The sequence below is a fragment of the Ambystoma mexicanum genome, chromosome 1p, assembly GCF_040938575.1.
Source record: "Ambystoma mexicanum isolate Mex_15411 chromosome 1p, UKY_AmexF1_1, whole genome shotgun sequence".
In the NCBI taxonomy this organism is placed as follows: Eukaryota; Metazoa; Chordata; class Amphibia; order Caudata; family Ambystomatidae; genus Ambystoma; species Ambystoma mexicanum.
This window is the reverse complement of record NC_090921.1, coordinates 1,074,921,953-1,074,942,288: the sequence shown is the minus strand read 5'-3', so window position 1 is coordinate 1,074,942,288 and position 20,336 is coordinate 1,074,921,953. Positions and strand designations below refer to the sequence as shown.

At 46.6% G+C, this 20,336-nt stretch overlaps 1 protein-coding gene across 1 annotated transcript in view; it reads left to right on the top strand.

The window, feature by feature from the left end:
• INSRR (insulin receptor related receptor) overlaps window positions 1-20,336 on the top strand; it is a 672,290-nt gene that overhangs the window by 468,429 nt on the left and 183,525 nt on the right. The window contains exons 11-12 of the mRNA XM_069604567.1: window positions 8,914-8,949; window positions 15,576-15,871. Of these exons, the coding sequence (XP_069460668.1) occupies window positions 8,914-8,949; window positions 15,576-15,871 (332 nt within the window). The remainder of the gene's footprint in view (window positions 1-8,913; window positions 8,950-15,575; window positions 15,872-20,336) is intronic.

Sequence of the window (20,336 nt, the reverse complement as noted above, 5' to 3'; positions counted from 1 at the left end):
CACGCAACAGGCCGGCCTGCCATCTCTTCTCCCTGCGAGTCAAACGAACGCGCAGGAGATTACACAGCGAATTCCACAACGGGCACATTAACCACCTGAGCTGTCTTCACAAAGGAAAAACGCCGGCACCCAGGTGTATTTCCAATTAATAGAGCATGCAGGACACGCTTAATTGCATCGGTTTTTAGAAAATAAAATGCTATGTTGTCAGATACACGTGTGCACACTGCAACAGATATTCAACCCATTTATCTATTTGTTTTTTATTCCAACGTGATGTACAAGTTATGCACGGGTCCCTGCAGTAAAGTCATGAACGCATTTAGCTACCTGAGGTGATTTTCTTGTGCGTTCTTTACTTGCGGTTGTTCACCCACTGAGCTTTGTCCCCCTGACTACACATTAATTCCCCATTTCCCAAGGGTCAAGTCCTAAAAATTAAAGTGGGGGAACTACTCAACAAACGCAATGGGATGGGATGGGACGTCGACGGAAATTAGCAAATAAAGGTGAAAATTACATATTTCATTAAATTGGCTTTGCATAACCACCCAAATTGCACAGGAGAATGGCATTTGCCTTTCATAAAATCAACACACACACAAAACCAAGACAGGATTTATTCTTCTAATAGTGTTTTTGAAAACGTTAAGTTGTGCATGTTTTAAACGTCAAGCAACAATACAAATGTTTTCCCTGGAACTTGCAGTACCGAAATGAGGCATTTCACCGTTGGCTTTGTTAATTTTCATCCGGTTATATAGTGCAGTGGTGAAGTGTCTGACCTGCAAACCTGACAACTTCCCCGAGCTCGGCTAAAGTGCCAGGCTATTATGCAAGTCTATGCAAAAAGGACGAGCATACAAGTCCTTGGCACTTAAGGGGTTAATTCATAAATTCAAAGAGGACATTCATGTTTCTCATTTTAGCTGGTGGGGACCGAGTCCACCCTCTGAAAACCCTCTGCATGTACCGTGACTTGAGCCCTGCCCTTTCCTGGCAACTCTTCTCTCGTTTGTTCAACTTCTGTACGTTTGGAACGTGCTTAGCTAGTCACGGAACTTCCGCGTTGTAACTTGTTGCCGCGGTACTGTTGCGCAGTACCGTTGAGCTGACCGGGCTTCTGCCTCCCACCACACCACACCCCCCCACACCCTCCCCTGAATGTTGGGCTAAGTTGACTCGACCTGGCTGACCTACAGAGCCGTGACCGGACAGAACAGGGCACTGATGTTAAACGGGCGTGGGGCTTCGCTTTTAACAAAGACCCATCAATCACTAACATAAAGCATTTAATTGTTGGCACCTGTGTTCATATGCGTACATTTTTAGGCAATTGAAGTCGTGATGTGGGAGTGATTGGAAGGGTAGAGCAGGGACGGGGCAGAGTAACTACTTGTAACATTGAAGCTGCACTAGAAAAGTCTCATTAGAATACATAAAGTAGTTAGATGCCCCCCCCACAAATACGTTTGCCGCTCCCGCACCATATCTGAAGTGTATGCTTCTCCCAACATTTGAAGGGTTAGCCACCCCCAAATGTAGGTTTTGTTTGTTGAGCCCCTGCACTGTTAGATTGGTGGCGGCCAAAGGGGAGGTGAAGGTAGACCGGGAGGAGGCTGCTAGCAGAACATTGGTCGAAGCTCTGAAGGGAAGCAGTGTGGGCAGGGCGAATGCCCACAAAAAAGGGGTACAAGGGCCCCAAACAGGTGGGGGGGGGGGGTAAAATGGCAGTGACAAGCAAAGGAAGACAGGAATTGACCACCATTATTTAAGCAATAGAACCCGAGCGTCGGGGGCATTACCGTCTCAGGTAATGCCCCGGGGCCCATAGGTAAGGCAGCCTCTCAGCCGCGGGGAGGCTCGTAGCGGGGATGGCCCCGCTTCGAGCCTCCTCATTGGCTGAGGGGCTGGCACGCCCCCCGCCGGGAACAAAGGCTGTGGAATCTCGATGAAGGGATTCCCGGCCGTGTAGGGACATGGCGAGAGCCAATCAGAATGGCTCTTGCCTTCTGATTGTCTCTCGCCGGGTTACTAATTAAAATTAGTCCATCAATCAGATGTTTGTAGAGCACACTGTCAGCAAGGTCATCATGGCACTATATATATGCTTAGAAAAGGAAAACACTTCAAGCAAACAAATGGGGTTTTTAGCCTGCGTTTTTAAAGCTCAAAATCTTCAGTGTGCCAGAGCGCAACCGGAAGGACATTCCAAAGTTTCTGGCCAGCTGTGGAAAAAGTTCTACCTCCCACACTTTTCTGCAGTAGCTTGGTATCTTCAATAACACTGACTCCGCAGACTCAAGCTTACGCCCTGGGTAATAGTGCTGAATTTGATCTTAAATGGCCAGCCAGCCCTTCCCGCTCGTTTCCTGATGAATACACAATGCCTTAAACTGAATTTGGGCTGGGACGGACAACTAATGTAGTGCCTGCTGTCCTGGCGAGATATGACGGATAGGAAGGCCCAGCAAACAGTGTTCTGCAAGACCTGCAGGTGATGGATAAAATATGCCAGTTGGGAAAGAAAAGTGGCGTTGTAGTAGTCGAGACTGCCATTAAGGCAGGCTGCTACCACCTGAACGTGAAGATCCTCTGGGATAAAAGGAAGGACCTTCCCGAGCTCCTTCAATTTACGCCACAGATGGTATTGATCCGCTTTTCCATAGCCAGTGAACATGACATTTCTACAACGAGATTCTTGACCGTCCTTTCCAGACAGGAAGGGGACCCAGAGACAACAGACAGTAACCCAAAGTCCAGCGTTCTGAAGTAACCGTGGGATCGACCATCAGAACCTTGGTCTTCTCACTGTTCAGTTTCAGCCAGTTGGATTCTATCCAACCCCTAACTGCTTCAAGGGAAGACTCTAGTTGAGCAGCAGTAGTCGCTGCCTGGTCCAGATCCATCCTAACCAGTATCTGGGTGTCATCTGCATAGAAAAAGAACTGGAACCGAAAGGAGTGAATAAGAGCAGCCGAGGGCTGAATTAACACATTGAAAAGCAGAGGGGACAGGGCTGAACCCTGAGGAATCCCATACATAACAGCCAGGGGAGATGATCTGTAGGGGGAAAGAGAAACCATTTGCACATGAAAAGTCAAAAAGACATGAAACCAATCCAGGACAGGCCCAGCCATGCCAGTACACTGCAGCCTGGATAAAAGAAGCCTCTGATCGATGGAGTCAAAGGCGGCTGACTGGTCCAATAAAATAAGGCATGCTGTGCCGCCCTGATCCTTTTATCAAAGTGAGATCATCCAAAATCAAAACTAAAGCGGATTCCGTCACTATCATGGGTGGAAACCCATTTCACAGGGGTTTAGAATGTTGTAGCGCTCCAAACAATATCTTAATTGGGGGGTGACAACTGCTTCCATGACTACTCATGAAGGGGAGTAAGGAGATAGGCCGGAAATTTGAAAAAACGGACACATCCAAAGAAGGCCTTTTCAGTAATGGAATCAGTAGAGCCTTTTTTAGAATAGCTGGAATCTATCCAAAGGCCAGCGAGGAATTGACAGCTTCTGTTATTACCTCACTAAGGCTCATGGGAGCAGTTTTAAACCCATGCAGAGGGGCGTCATCAATGGGTGACGTGGACCTCCGATATGACGCAATCCAACTAATCTAGGAACTGCTTATGGGTTCAAAGGAGAACAATGATTGAGAATCAAGATTGTCTGGCAATAACTGATGGCGAAGACCATGGTATTGCCAAAAGTCTGGAGAGAGGAGCTCTAGCTAATATTCTGTACCACCAATTCCTTATAAACCTCTACAATCTCTTGTCGATTTCAGGTGCGTGTGGGTATTGTCCCAAGCCCATGGAGAAACTGTATTGTAAACCAGAAAAAAACCTGTGGATAAATATATTAGAAAAGCAAAAACAGGTGTACAATAATCTCACTTAAAATCATTGGTACAGCTCAATAGTACGAAATGAAAAGATTTTATTTATATGCCAACTCATTTCACATATATCAATATACCTGTCGTTACTGGCGAGTGAAGCTGCTACTGCTCCTGTTTTTTTTTAAAAAAAAAAAAATTTCCACTGGGAATGCTGTCCCTTTAACTTGCGGCCTCGTCCTATAAAATCCCAGCCGGGCACAAAGCGCCAGCGCGAGAGTTGGCTAGGAGTTACCTGGAGTTATCTTGGAGGATCGAGGAGGGGGGAGTGTCTGTATGTCTAGTAGTAGCCCAAGAATGCAACAGCAACTCAGAATGTGTTCTACTGCTCCACTGGTGACATCAGACGATTGTGTTCTGGTTTTGGACACTCTGCATCCTCCGCATCCATCTGAAAGTGAAGAGGGAGCAGAGCCAGTACTGACCACTCAAGCTGAAGTGAGCGCGCCTGCGAGCAGTATAGTGGTAACACACTGCATTCTTGAGCTGGCAAATGATGACAATGATACTAACAATGTGAATGCAGATTGTAGTCTCTAGACTGCCCAAATCCTGTGATTCCTGTGACTCATGAGGCTCAAGCCTCAATTTTCCACGGGAGGAAGAGGTTTTGGAAATTATGCAGCTCTCTAATGAAGAACCATTGGAGGTCTCCCCTCCCCCGATTCCATCTCAGGCGGGGGGGGGGGGAGAGTCAGTCCTTGGCATTGTGTTCTGCTGCTGATCTACCTCTCCCAGCTACTCCCACAATGCATATCCATTGATTTTCTGTTGCTCTGGTGCTTTTGGAGTCTTCTAAGGGGGAGGATGAAGGTGAGGGAGAGTTAACTGGGTGGGTGAGCAATGACCCCAAAAAACTATTTTTGCCGCCTATATCTTTATCTATAGTGGGTGTCAAAAGGCACCCTGTCTCAAAACAGATGGGCATCTCGAATCAGTCTACAGCTGGGATTAAAGATAGTTTGATTAATCCTCAAGCTTCTCATCTACAGTCTTCTAGGGCAAACCAGAAAAATCCAACTTTGGTACAAGGCAACCAAATCCCTCTGAATTCTGGCAGGGTGGAGGAGGCAACAGAGCCACAACCATTTGTAATTGAACCGAAGATGTTCTTTGTTGGGCTGTCTCATTGTCCCAGTGATGCAGATCTGCTGCCCCGCAGTCCGCTTCTGTGCCTCAAATGAAGTAAATGGGAGCTCCTTCTTCTAATTTATGATTCACATGGCATAAGGTGCATAATGCCGGCACTATATTTCGGTAACCATGAGGATTAGGTCAGCGCTTTGCCATTGTGAGTGTGTCACCAATGCTGCCATGATATCTTAAATTACAAAAGCTGACGAGAGGTGGCTGTCTGTCAACTCGATCCGTGGATAGGACATTTCTTCCATATAGAGCAACGCACTATGAAGTATGTGATTAACACTGTGCAGGCACCTACACTTGCTGGATGTTTCTAATTGTATGACTAATCTCCAAACAACGTTCTTACTTTTATGAACACTTCTCTTGTAAATTCAGAGCTTTTATATTAATAGACCACATCATAATTTGAATTTGAGTGATGTTGGCCAAAGTCATTCAGCCGCCCAATGAATAGGTCGAATTTTCTAATTTTTTCGCTAAATTTCATAGTGGTTGAGACTAATCCTCAAGAGGTGTTGAGAGAATGCAAGAATACCCAGCGGGCTTGTACTACTAGGGGCTGGGGGAGTGGCTCACTAGAAACTGACATAGTTATGCAGTGACTGTATATTAGCTATCTGTAATTGACCTATTTTGTAATAGTTCGCATTGCGTTACAAGTCAGACTTCAACACTGACATTTGAGGACTACTGGAGGTTAGTTGATTTTGTGTAGTTAACACAGTAGTGAATTAAACACTATGCGAGGACATATAGGTTAATAACAATGCACTACTTATTGTAGGAGAACAGACACCAATTCAAATGAATACTCCAACAATGAAGGACAGTGTAAAGCCCTGAAGATGGATATATTGATATATCCAAAATGTGTTGGCATATAAATTCAATATTTTGATTTCCTTTCGTACTATTAAGCTGTACCAATGGTTTAAGTGAGATTATTGTACACCGGTTTTTGATCTTTTAATATATGTATTGTACTTTGTACATTATACTTGTTGTTGATTGCCCAAGGACTGGGCTATCTTGCTATTTTTTGTGGCCTTTTTTGTGACAATGTAATTAAACTCTGAAACTCTGCTTTGTTAATATATATATATATATATATATATATATATATATATATATATATATATATATATATATTAAAGATTTTCTGTGATCTCTTTTGAAGGACTGTGTCCATTAGTAGTGTACGTGGGTTAACTGTTGGCAACAGGCTTTTTTTGTTCATGATATATTTGCCCCCCGGGTGTTTTAGAAATACAAGCCCTAATGGTCTCAATTTTATTTATGAAAACATTAGACCAGTTATCACACAAAGCCTGTGACCCTGGATATATAGAGACTATAGCAGGATTTGAAAGTTCCTTCACAGTTTGGAAAGGTTTATTGGGTACATTCACTGCTGATTGAATAGAGGCCGAGAATGTAAGCCAATTTGGCAGTCTTGAAAGATTTACGGTTTCTTAAACTCCTCCTTTAGGAGTAAGTCAGAGCCTCTCCTCCACTTGCGCTCTGCTTGATGAACCACGAGGCGAAGGGAACATAGTTCTGAGGAGAGCCACGCAGCTGAAGGGCGAATGGGCCTTGTAGTCCATTGAAAAGGAGCCTAGTGATTTGCTGCTACACTACAAGCTGTAACAAGCTTGGAAATGCACATGGTCCAGGGAAAGGTCCATCTTCCAGAGCCTGATAATTGGATATAAACTGGGTGGCCAGACTGATTGACTCAACTGACCTCCATTTTCTCTGATAGATTTTAGTAGGATGACTAAATGGTCCAAAAGGTCCCTGGAAGTGGAGCCCAAAGGCAACCACATAGTGGTTCGACCATGTCAATTTGTGGAGGGGAAAACGTGCAACAATTGTGTGGGTGCAAAAATAAGGTCCAGCGTATGCCTTTCCACTTGTGGGTACAGCCCACCTCCAGTCATTGCAACAAACTATCCATGCCAGCTAAAAAGGAAGTGATGGTAGAGTTAGATGCAGTATCTGCCCAAAGGTTAAAATCCCAAAGAACACATACATTGGTATAGCGCAGAACCAATCCTGAAATGACATTGAAAAAGGACTTTGCAAATGTCGGAAGACTGAAAGAAGGTAAAGAAGTCGGGATCATGGCTTTCACTAAATGTCCTCATTTCGTGTCTGAGCACCCATGGAGCAAGCATTGATCAGGCAGGCTCGCAGCTGCCTTCCCAATAATCGAACAGAAGGAGGGTCCCGAGTGTCAGCCCAGCCTGCTGGGAGAATAGGAGCTTCAGGTACCAAGGATAGTAAGAGATTGTGACCGACCCTTACCTGCAGCGTAAGGCGCCCAGAGTAGACTTCGCGCGAATGGGCTGGACTGTGGACGGACTTCGTACTTCACATCAGTCGCTGCGCTCCCGGTGACGTTTACTAAATGGGCTAGCTATTGTGTTGCAGAGACCAATCTGCAAGGGAGGCCAGAGTAGAGCGAGGAACAACTCTGCTCCGGATTTGCATGCGAGTCAGAACAGAGAGACACCTGGGAGTATACTGCCGATATGAGCTGTGAGCCTCCCCCAAGTCCTGGCACACTTGGGACCGCAGGTACGATTACAAGGAAACAATTTAAGCAAATAACAAGAACGGAAAAATAAAATGTTAATGTTTAAAAATATACCTGAGCATGTAAATTATGAAATGGGCCGTCTGGTCCCCCGCCAAGCGCAGAAGCGCATAGAAGGAAAGTAAATAAATATAAATCAATTAAACAACTAAGCAGCAAACACCCACACCATGCATGTGTGTCTGCCTTAATCACTGCATTAAGGAATTAATAGTTCCTGTGGCTGGCAGCTTCAAAAGGAGTCATGGGAAGAGCCAAAGACTTGGGTGGCGCGGATGAAAGGGAGAACTCTTCCACCCTTCTGCAACCAAGAAATGATAGGCGCCTCTTACAACCCGGGACAACCCCTAAGATTGGCCCCGGTAATCCGAACCTGGTTTGGGAGTTGCAGCTAAAAACAGGAACTCAAAGAAGACGGGAGGGTAGATGGGTTGGACAGGGATAAGTCAGCTGGTCGCATAAGACTGTTATGCAATGTTATGAATTATATATTGCAACATGAGATGTGACTTGAATGATATGATGTAACTTCAGAAAGTGAATTTGCCTTTTGATCCGCAAGAACAGCCTCCACTAATGTCATGCACTTGCCATGGTTAAATCTTGCATGTAAATGTGTGGGAGTTCAGTATCGCGGGAAGTAGCTGAGTGGCAAGGTTCTAGTTTACCGACCTGTAGCTGTGTCTTCATAATTGATTACCTATCCCTTTGTAATTGAAACCATGAATGGGGAAGTCAGGCTACCTGTGCGATAGCATAGAGCAAATGTACCTGGCACTCTGCTGTTCGTGTTTTTGACTAATGCTGGTTCTTTTGGATGCAATCGTTTTAATCTGGTGAAGCTGATGGGGCAACACAACGGCCTGCATGGAGGGGAGGCTTGGGTCTGGGTGCACGTGTATGGCCTCTGCCGAAAGAATGGCGGGAGCAAGGTGTGAAGAGGGCCCTCTTCAGTTTGACCGCCACAGGCACAGAGCGTTGGTGAATGTACGTGCACGACTGGGTACATGGTGGAGGGTCCCGCGGAGCAGCTATCCTGGGTCCCAAGACTTAGTGTTTCTAACTCCAGGACTGGAAATATTACCTCTGACCTCCATCTCGGACTCTCCAGTAGAGGAATGATCATGGTGCAATAGCCGGGGTGGGGGAGAGGCCGCAGGGTGTTCTTGACGTGACGAATGCCAGTACGCACTGCTGCAGGTGAAGGAGGCATGAATTCACATGCATGTTTTTGTTTTTTTCCTCCATTGTCGCAGGCCTCCCTGGAAAGTGGTGAAGAAGACCTCCCCAAGGTAAGAAGCACAATTTCCAAATTAGGAGGTATCTTCACTACCAGATGTATGAGTGTTGCTGATGTATGAAATTTGATTGCATGTGCTATGAACGTAATCAATTCAAGGTATATATTTGTTTTAAATATATTTGTGTGCTTTCAAACTTTGGCCCAGGCGTATAGCAAACCTAAGTTAGTGTATCGCTCCCAAATGGAGCTGACAATGTGAAATAACCAGTATCAGTTGTATTGTACATTCTCCCAGAATACCTTAACGAAGGCATCCTAGACTACAGCACACTCTCCATCCACGGTTTTATGGATGGTTGCACTATATTCCAGACCACTGCTGCTGGAAGTTCCCAGTCAGACCCTCAGTTTAGCAAAGGGAAGGATATTGGTGCTCTCCCAAAGAGACAACTTCTAGGCACTGTATGTTTGGAATCACCAACACAATGGTCCCTCAAGCGGGAGGGATAATAATCTATAAATCACTTTCTCAGACTTCCAAAACGAGGAGACTGTGGCCAAGTGACCTGAATAGAAACTGATCTGCACCCACTTTGCATTTGAAGATGACTAAAAGCTCTGAACATGGGCTCCTGCGTAAAGTCCATGTGTAGCACCATAGTACACTGATTTATTCACAATAGCACTGAAGCAGGGACTTTCAACCGTTGGTTTGTTGCCTGGATGATGCCCTCCTTTGCATGTGGGGGGGACGGAGGGGAGGCGCAGGTTGTCATGAATAGCCACTAAAGCTTCAGTGTATTCTATCAACAGCAGAAGTTTGATCGGACCAATTCTAGTGAAATTGTGCACTTCTGGGATACACTACATCACAGTGGTAACGGGTTGCAGGTTGCGATATACCACTCGCCAACAGCCAATAGCCTTTACCCTAACACAAGACTGCTTCATCCGCCTGTTTGGAAGTATACCAGCAGATGGGCCATAGCCAATCACTGCAATTAAATGTTCCTAGACGAAACAGTCCAGAATATACATTTGAAGTCTTGGATATCTCACGTCGTTCGCTATGGCTACCTCCACAAGCTAGTCTGTAGTACTGCTCTACCAGCAACGTTCTCCACTCTTTTACATTGTACTTCCTTGTCTCTACTCCTCTAGCACTTCCTCCTACCCCACCCCACACTTACACTTTACTGATCTGATGTTCCAAGGCAGTGAATGATCTGATCCCCCTTCCCTATCCCCACGCTAACCACCCCACTTCCCTTTCCTCTAGCGGGCACTGCACAGGGACTGTGATCACAGTTGGTGCTTTCTAAATGATCCATATGCATATAGCTAAATGAACTGTATGCATTCATGATCAAACTCCCAGGGATATTCTCTTTGGTATGAAGGAGGTGCTCGGGGGTCGAGAATTGTCCTACTTGCTTCTGCGTGCCGCCGTAAGCTGGAAGCCTTGCCAAACATGGCAAGGAGGCCTCCACCCCTCACCAAGAAATGGGGAGACACTCCTTCCCATAAGAACCGTTCATGCCCAACCAGGCAATGTAGAACCTCAAAGAGGTTGGGATAAGCAGCACAGTGCCCAGCAGTGCCACAGAAGACACTTCCTGACCTGCTAGCTCACCCTGTCGGGATGCCAAATGCAGATCGTGCCAGATAGAGGAGCTGCGGTATACCGCCCTGTGCATGAACTGCCGCAAGGATGGAAAATCTGTAGGTGAGCCAGGACTGCAGCAGCACAGGCAGAGCCATCTCGCTGCTGTAGTATAGGAAGTAGACGAGGGCCCGCCTGCCACGCAACCATTATTCAAACTACAAGCTCGCTACACGCAGGACTTGAAGGTAGAGGTATCTGACAATGAGGTTCGAAACAAAGATGCAAAGGCACACACATGAGCTGTTGGAGCTGTTTAACACGTTGAGGAAAGACTTGTATTAAATAAATGGCTCTGGGAGACATTAACTCCGCTACGAAGTGTTGTACCACGTGCTGCTCTTTTGCTCAGTTGCACAAACTATCCCACTTTTGAAACTACTTTAGAGACGAGGCCGAGCTTTGGCGTGCCTCAGTGGCCGGAGTTTGATCGGCGGAGAAATGGTTTCACGCAATAGCTATATCCAACCTTATAAGTGCTGACATCTTGATCATCTTAAATGCTGCTGCCTGCACATACCGCGTTCCTGTGCATAAGCCGCGCGCCGTGCCGCTTCTTTCGCCCAGAGGCAGTATTCAAATATACAGTTCGACAAGAGAAGGGATAGCCTCGCCCCTGCTCTGGCCCAGGGCACGCGCGGACATGCCCATTGCAAATCATCACCGGAGATTTCCACGCATTCTACAAGACACTATTCAAATTTAACGGGTTCTTTTCATGCATTTACCTGAAGGTTTTTTTTTTCAAACGAAAACTTTTAAATAACCCTGCTAGCCTGACCAAAGTAGCTACTTGTTTCCTATGCAAACATATATACATTTCCATGCAGTAACATACGGTCACCAGAGCAATAGTCAATTGCACTCCAACTGTTATTGACATCTATAAATGTGTGCGCTGTGCTGCTAGGTTATTTCCACCCGTGTCTTTAATCTTGACCAGTTCTATTGTAAGGTCCACTGTGGCATCGCGCTTGCTTTTATATCACAGCCCAATATGCTGGCTTGCTCTGACAAAATCACACATTGCAGCTGTTGGGGAACTGACATCCTCCGCTCGCTCTCACTTAATTCCCAGATAGAAGAGGCTGACCGTGTAGCTCGTAATAAGGATAAGAGCAACGGTCAGCCTCACGAGGGCGGAATACTTGGCGAGTAGCAAACAGAAGAGTGATAAACTGTTCTTTTTTTTATGGGTGCCCTAACCACTAACCAAGGCGTAAAGCCCTCTTTTTGATTTATCTGGGTGTTGATGCCCGAGTAAGTTTGGAACACATTGCGACTGTGTAACAGTTTTGGGTTTCGACCGTGCACGCCCAGTTAACCTAAAGGCAGTAAGCATCCTCTGACTCCTAATGCTGGATTCTGTTGAAGTGCTTCCTAGTTTCTACCCATTTAAGGGTCAGTCCAGGTCCAGGCCTTCACCCTGCAAAGGTGGTGTTTGATACACTGCTGAGCTGTGGTGCCCTTCCCAACATGTGGCCATCCCTCATTGTGCCTTTGACCAGGCTGCCTGTGCCCCAGTGTGATTCCTGCTGAAGTTTGGTAATGAAGGACCCGATGCAGGAAAGGATGCACAAACTTTAGAGAGACCTTGCATTGCGGCGAAACTCTAGGTTTTACTGTTTGTAAGTCTCCACGACCTTCATCTTTTGCAGTGTAGTGGTTCTGCGCACAACCCCTTTAGGGGAGGTGCTTGCTGATATCAATTGGGGTGCGCAAGTCATTTCCACTAATACTTTGCAATGACCATAACTCTGTACTCTAGGCTTTCTGAACTGCAGCAACAATCCAACCTCTCCCATAAACTGGGCATTCTAGGAGGAAATCAACATTTGCTTTGCCAAGTTTCAACCGCTTTGGTACACAACAAAAATGCAGCTGTTTCTTTGTACTGGACACCAAGTGAACTATCAAGTATGTGAGCATGTCAACATGGTTTGTTGGGTCACAAAAAAGTTGCTGGAAAAATCATTAATGTCACATGAAACCTGAACAATCCCCAAAAACAAATTGATGTACCCATGAGGTGTAAAACCAGATCATCTGAAGAAAAAAACAGGGCCTTGCCAGTGACTGGTCTTTCGCTCTCTCAGAAGCCATATCCCAGTCTGTGAAAAATTCTATTAACCCACTCAGCCTCAATAACACCCGAGAAAAAACACTCCAAATCTACAAGAACGGCCAATTCCTTTTCTGAAATAACTGACTCTATAGTTGGTGCTACGGACCTTACATAAAGGGTCATGATCCCAAAATCCACCTGCCCTGCCCTCAGACCAGTGTCTACCACCAGACTATGTAGAAGATGTGGTGAAAGGATTGGCCACCAATATTACGTTGCTTAGAAGTGAATTTGTATGGGGCATCTTATGAACAAAGTACGCAAGTTCCTACGAGAAAGACTGCCACTGTAATTTTGCGTTTCACATAAGAGAACGGAATAGTATCCCAGACTTGGATGAAGCTACTGCTCCATTGGAAGGGTCCCGCTCATACGACTGTTTCAAAATCGAGTGTCTCCCCATGCAAACATCCCAAAAACTGGTGACGGTAAGACCTTATTCAGTCAGGTTTCCAGTCATCGGATGGAGCAGGAACTACCATCGTCAGCATTTTGTAAAACGTGTAGAATACACAGGAGGGTCCAATCACCCTTCGCCTCCTCCTCCTAGACCATAAACCAGCCTTATCGGATATTAATTTGTTTGGTTCTTGCCCTTCTTCAGCAAATTCTGCCAATGTGTAAAGCATGACCAACACATTTCAAACGTCACTGTTGTGAATGGGCACTGTGAAGGGTCTTGGTTAACCCACTTAGTCTCCAATCAGTACATCCAGTGTTTGCTGGATCTGCTTTGAAAACCAGAAGCTAACCTTTTGCATACACATGTGCTTTTGAAACCTCTTAACAGAATCTTGGCTATCTTTAATTGCACATAATTTTGTTTGACGCAAACCTTTTGGATCTCAACGGCAAGGTGACCTCCTTCCTCATTGATCTGCCCTGCCCAGTTATCCTGGCTCTTTCTCCTTTCCCAGCTCTGTCTCCACCTGTGGTGTACCCCAGGTCTCCAACCTTTCTCCCAGGCTCTTTGGCATCTATCTTTCTGCACTTGCACACCTAATTTCCACCTACTCCCCTTACTTTCAGTGTTATACAGATGACACACAACTCTTCTTGAAATTTCCCTCTGATCCTCTCCTCACCTCCTCCATTATTCATGGCTGCTTATTTACCATCCAGTCCTGGTGTGCCTCCAATGATCTATGCCTCAATGCCAGCAATACCGAGATCCTTCCCATTGGGACTGTTGCTCCCTCTTTCTTCCCCTCACTCTGGCCACCTTCTATGGGATCCCCCCCTTCTACTTCATCAGAATCCAAAAACCTTGGACTCCTCTTCGACTCCTCGCTCTCCTTCCCCTATCACATCTTGGACCTTGGCAAGAAGGCCCACTTTAAAACTCTACCCCCTCAAAGGAATCCTTCCTTTCCTCAATTTTCCTCAGCAGCTCAATGTATCTAGAGCTCTGGTATTCTCCATGCTTGACTACAATAGCCTCTTCCTTAATATACCCTCTTCCTTTCTATGTCCCCTACAGCTAATCCATAACAAGGTTGTAAGACGTATCCTTGGCCTCAAGCCCAGGGACTGCATCTCTCCTTCCTTAAAATATTTCCACTGGCTCACAGTTGCTACAAGGGTCAAATTGAAATCCCTCTGCATCATCCGTAAGGCTGTCTGGGGCCAGGGACCAGGCTAACACTTGCTCTCACTAAATACTCTCCCTCCACATCTTTATGCTCCTCCGGCACCAACTCTCTGCGTGCCAAGGTATTCGTTAAACAGCGAGCTAATGGACGATCTCTTTCCTCGGCTGGCTCCCTCCCATGGAACAGCTTCCCCCTTCCTCTTCATCTTGAGCTGGATCTCCTCAAATTCTGGAAGTGCCCCAAGACTTTCCTTTTGACGTCCTCCTCTCCAACCTCATCCCTCCTTTGCTAAAACCCTAGTCGCTGAAAATGGTGACCAGGGCCCTTATGTGTCCACCTGGGTCCTGGCCTTACAACCCCAATCACCTTCAGCCTCCACCCACTCCCAGCACTTGCCTTAGGCGCTATCACATGTCTGCGCTTATTTATTGGCAGTTGACCACTCCCCCAAGTGATCTGTCAGTCACTTAACAGTTTGCTACTTAATCCATAGCACTTCCCTCCTTATTACTTCCAGCACTTACTCCCTTCCTTCATCTCTCTGAAACACCATTTACTTGATTGGCATCTTACAAATGCACAATAAGTGAATAAAATGAATTAAAAAAACAAGTCTCCGGTGAAAACAATGTTTTTTGGTCCATAATCTGCTAGATTTACATCCTTTTATCCTTTCTACCAGTTTCCCTCCTTCCAATTTGTGTCCACAATCGTGAGTGTAACTGAAACAAGAATATTTGGTTTCAAATTAATCATAAAATACTATAGCAACAAAGTGACCCTGTAGTTAAAATCCTTTATGCTCAAGCACAAGTCAATAGCATCATTCTCCCTTATGCCTCAGTTACAGATGACTAACTTTGTGCAAAACGTCATAAACCGCTATACACATTTTCCCACACATTTATCTTGTCCTTTCTCTGACATCCATAAACTGGGGCACACATTTCATGAACTCAAGGTATTAGTCCGACATCGTACTGTATTTATACTTTTAACTTGATGGCCTAAATTGTCTCAAAATATTCCAAAGTAAACTAGATCATTTTAAGTTATGCTATTTAAGGTTTGTTAATGCTCTTAAACTTCACCTCTGCCTTGGACTCAAAGAACAGGCCTTAATTGACCGGGACTTCCCACCCTGGTTAACATTTGTAGTCTTTTCTTCCTTTTTTTTTTCCAACCCTTTTGCATTGATTTGTAGTGGGGGGGAGGGGGTTAACCAGTGCTACTAAACGTTGACGCCGTTTGTGTTGCTCCAACTGTTGACACCCTGTGTTTCTCCTCTTGCACAGGCCAGCTAGGAGGCGACGTGAAGCTTCTTTGGTGGCTGTAGGTGGTCAGCCGCCCCCCAACAGCTCCTCTCCAGATTATCCGGCAAATCACACGACCATCAACCGCACTAAGGAGGGTTCCAAAACCTACATCGATTTTCCAGTCTTTCAGGATAAGGTCTTCCGGGACCGAATGGTCATATCCAACCTGCAGCATTTCACAGAGTATCGCATTGACATACATGCCTGCAACCACGCTGCCCACACGGTTGGCTGCAGTGCAGCCACTTATGTCTTCGCCAGGACTATGCCAGAGCGTATGTATTCAGTAATGCTGCGAGTATGTGAACTGTGTTTTTGTTAATAGGCTATCCATAGCGCAATCACCGTACCCACTGTCGGGTGAACTTTTGGTCTTGCAATATGTAATCATATTTTGCTACAGCGATTAAAGGTTGGGGTGTGCACCAGGGCTGTACTGGAACAGTGTGCGGCAGGGATTTCTGTGCATCTCAGCGAGGACTGGCACTTCTCCCTGAATTAAAGGCTTCCTCAGGCATCACTATGAACATTCGATTCAGCTTCTAAAATGATTGGACCACAGTGTCCCCCCCTCCCCAAACCTCTACAAAAGTGGGGAACAGTATTCAGCCCATGTTGCATCAGATGCCGTGCATTAGAGCGTAAGGGAGTGGGCAATATGCCAGTATTTTGAGGGATTACCTAGTACAAAAACCAGCGATGGTACAAAACAAATGAGAGACAATATGTGCAGGGTCCTCTGTAGAGTGGTGGTTGGTAAATGATAGTTGGGGGAGGGACAGTAATGTCCGTACGTTGATGGTGGTCCTTCTTGGTTCAGGAGGTTGACTAAAGATTGGATGGTAGAGGAGTTTTTACTGGGGTGGGGGGCGGGCAGATTACCCTTGCATGAGGGACAAGTAGGGAGAAAACATAAGTGAGAACAAGCACAACGCAGTAGGGGTCCAAATTTGGGAGGGTGCTAGAGCAGAGGTTGCACAAAGAGGAGTGGGAGATGTCGGCCAGATGGAGGGATGGGCCCCTCTACACAGATTTGAGTACAAGTAGTAGGAATCAGAAGAGGGACACGTTTTTGATTGAGTCTTATGGTGTTGAGGCAGCATTGGGTTGATGGGTTAGAGTGTGGAAGGATGTAGGGAGTAAGGGTGGTGAACTTGAGTATTTTGTCAATTGAAGGGCAGGGTTAGAGCAGGAGACCACAAGAGGTTGACAATTAGTGAAGTACCAGACTTTGTGCGAGTTTTGACAGAATGATAGGGGGCATGGTGACAGATTTTTCTTAAGTTAACAGTGGTGTAGTTTGATATGCTTGTCAAAAGGACCATAAGGTTGTGTGCATTGGAGGAGGGGGGTGGACAAAGATGATTTGGAGGAGGTGGTGGTGTTGGGAGGTGGCTGGGTGTACATTAGTTCTGACTTGAGGCCAAATGCTGTCCAGTGATAGATTGCATAGAGGCAAGTAGAAACGTATTCAGCGAGATCAGGGGTTTGAGTGTGAAAGGAGCAGAAGAACCCAAAAGAGGAAATTCATTGACTGAGGGAGAAAGTTTAAAAGATGGGGTGTTAGAAGTCTATGGGTCGAGCCTTGGTGACCCCTAGATGTGGGGGCCTGTGTAAGGTGTTCATGTTCCAAAAGATGGAGTGATGGGACAGATGGGAGGCAGCACAGTCAAGAGCAGTGTCCTCGATACCAAGGTCAGGGAGTCCAAATGGGATAGGTGGTCCACTGCATCAAAGGTGGCTGCACCATCCAGAAGGGTTAAGAGGAGTTTGTGATGGTGAGAAAAGGGCGAACCTGCTTGAGGGCTGTTTTAGTGGAATGATGGTTATGTAATCTTGAATTGGAAAGGGTAGTGGAGGTAGTTGGTGTACAAGTTGGAGGCGGATCTGTTGATCAAGGATTTTGTGGTAATTGGGAACCAGAGCAAGAGGGCGATGGCAAGGTTATTGAGGTCTGCAAGGTTTCTTTAGGATCAGTGGGTCCGAGAGCATCCTGGAACCAGGCAGAAAAGACCACAAGTGGGCGAGAGGTTGAAAGATGAGGGCTGGGGAGCAGGTGGGAGGTGAATCTGGATACACAGGAGTGTAGTAGGCAACGGCTGTGCATTAAGGGGGAGCATTTGGGAGGATTGAAAGTAGTTGGGAAGTACTAAGGGTAGGCAGGTGTGGGTGGTAGGAAGCGGGGGACGCAAGCAAAGTTAGGAGGGAGTCGTAGATGTTGGCAATCTTGCATAGCAGTGAACTCAAAGGAGAGAGGAAGAATAATAGATGGTTGGGGGGAGGGGGGATTGAGCCTTAAGGATTAGGCCAACCCCACCCACTTTTGTATTTCTGGGTGGAGTGTACAGAGGTGTCCTAGCTTTTGTGCAAGGCCGCAGTAGTAGCACAGCAGTGAGGTGTTCCAAGTCTCTGTGATGCCCATGGCCACAAGCAGGGGTGTGGGGGGGTGCAGTGAGTCAGTGATCAGTGTGCAAAGACCTATATTCTAGAGCCATATCTCCCCCCCCCGCCCCCACAAAAGGATTCTGGAAGTGGAGGTTTACAGGCATACGCTTAAGAGATGGAAAACAACAATACATAGGGAAGACGGCACACACAATTGCTGGCTTAGAGGGACACAGACAAATTGATGAACTTGGAGGCAATCTGATAGGATATGGCATTTATAACGTGCCTATACACAAGTGTTTCAAGGTGCAATGAGGCAACGGACGGGTAACAATGATCTTACTAGGCCAGGTGACATTGAGATTGCGCAAGTGCACGGGGGGGGGGAAGGTGCAGTGCAAAACATAGGATCAACAGTAAAGAATAAATGAAATGAATAGTGCAGGAATAAGTGCAGACATCAAGTGTTAAGAGCTGGTGGGGACTGTAGGGATGCAGAAAAACAGCACCCAAGTGCAGGGGTTGCTCGGGAGGCAGTGCAGATGTGCAGCTTGCCAGGGAGGGGACCTGGGCACGAGATCAGAGGGTAGCCAGGTGACCAATGCAGTTTCAGTCGGCTCAGCATGGGAGAGGAGAGGAGAAAGCAGAAGCAAAGAGTAAGGTCTTGAGGTGCTTCCGGAACCAGAGATGGTTCTCCTCAAGTTTCAGGGTGGCAGAGAGGCTGTTCCAAAGGGAGGCCCCAGCCGAAGACAGATCTACCACCAACTTGTTGCTTGGAGAAGCGACTGACCCTGAGGGGGTTGGAGGAGGATGAGCGAAGAGCTCGAGAAGGAATTGAATTGATATTTTTTCTATTGCGCTCGTACACAAGTGTTACAGAGCGTGAAAAGGCAAGGGAGGAAACATATTTAAGAAGCGACAGTTGGAGGTATTGAGGCCCCAGGTCCCAAAAGGCCTTGTGGACAATGCAAAGGGTTTTGAATTGAATCCTCGCAGCCACTGGGAGCCAGTGCAGAGATTTCAGTCCTGGAGAGACACGATCCCTGGGCTTCAGGCCGAGGACAAGTCTTGCAGTCCTGTTCTGGACGAGTTGCAGAGGGTGGAGAGTAGAAGAATTCAGATTTAGAAAGGGGCTGTTGCAGTAGTCCAGCCTAGAGAGAACCAGGGCTCTGGAGACTGTGAGCTTCTGGGCGAAAGTGAGAACAGGAATAACACCTCTGAGGAGTTGCAGCTGGTAGTGGGACTCCTTAGAGACGTCAGAAATGTGCGGAGAAAAGGAGAGAGTGGAGTCAAAGATGACCCTAGTGTTTTTAGTCTCACAGGTGGCAGAAGGAAGAGGGCCAATATTCAAACCATGTGGAGTCTTTGCGTGCATCTGCAGTGACTTGAGAGCCCCAGAGGAAGATTACATCTTGGACATGAAAACTTAAAACCAAGCAGAGGCCACAGACAGACTAATAACTGTGCAGAGCGAGACCAAGCAGAGCCGAGAGCATGGGGGTCGGCACAGGGAAACCGTTGCTGAAAGATGGAGGAAAATGCACCAAGTAAAAGCAGACAGTCTAGGAGGGGCTAATTGACAAACGCAGAAACTTGGGGGCAGAAAGGTACTAGCGTTGGACCCCGACAGTGACTGGTCGAGCAGGAGATTAACAATGAGGTAGAGAAGGACAGCCAACCAACAAAGTGTGGTGATCTGAAACTTTGCGCAAACGCCTGGTTGTGTTGGTTGTTTTTGGCACCTATAGTCGCTGCGTACAGGAATTCACAGTAGGGTCTACTTTTTGACATGGATGGTGAGTGGAGGAAACTTTTGAATTACCCGTGGGGTGCCGATGGCCAGATTGCTGGCAAGTTCCATTGAAAGCATGGCAACATTTAGGACAGATTGCTTCTCCCGGGGAGTACCCCAGCCCCGGAGCACCCTCTTCCTCTGCGCCCCTTTGCATGACTGTGCTTCACTAAAAGTGTTTTATTTCTCGCGCCATGAAAATGGATATGAAAGGGGAAAAAAAGTCCTGGCTTTCTTGTTCTGTAGCAGCACGTGCATCCCAGACAACTATGTACATCTCTGGGTGCAGTTGTTGGGTTGTACGGATAGACATTATATGAACCAGTACCAGCGTGCCGTGTTTTTTTTTCTTTCTTTTTCTTGGCTTTAGTTTGGCTGATGTGGAGCGTGGCAACTGTTGAGCAGCTGCAGTTTCGGAGAATGGCTACCTTGGAGAGCTGTGGCGGTAGCAGCAGGCCCTGGACTGTTGTATGCTAGGAGTTGGGGAGACACTACAGTCTAGGAAATGAGTGTTGGGGTGCGAGAGGAGACAGTGGGGGATCCCTGGAACAGGCAGGGAT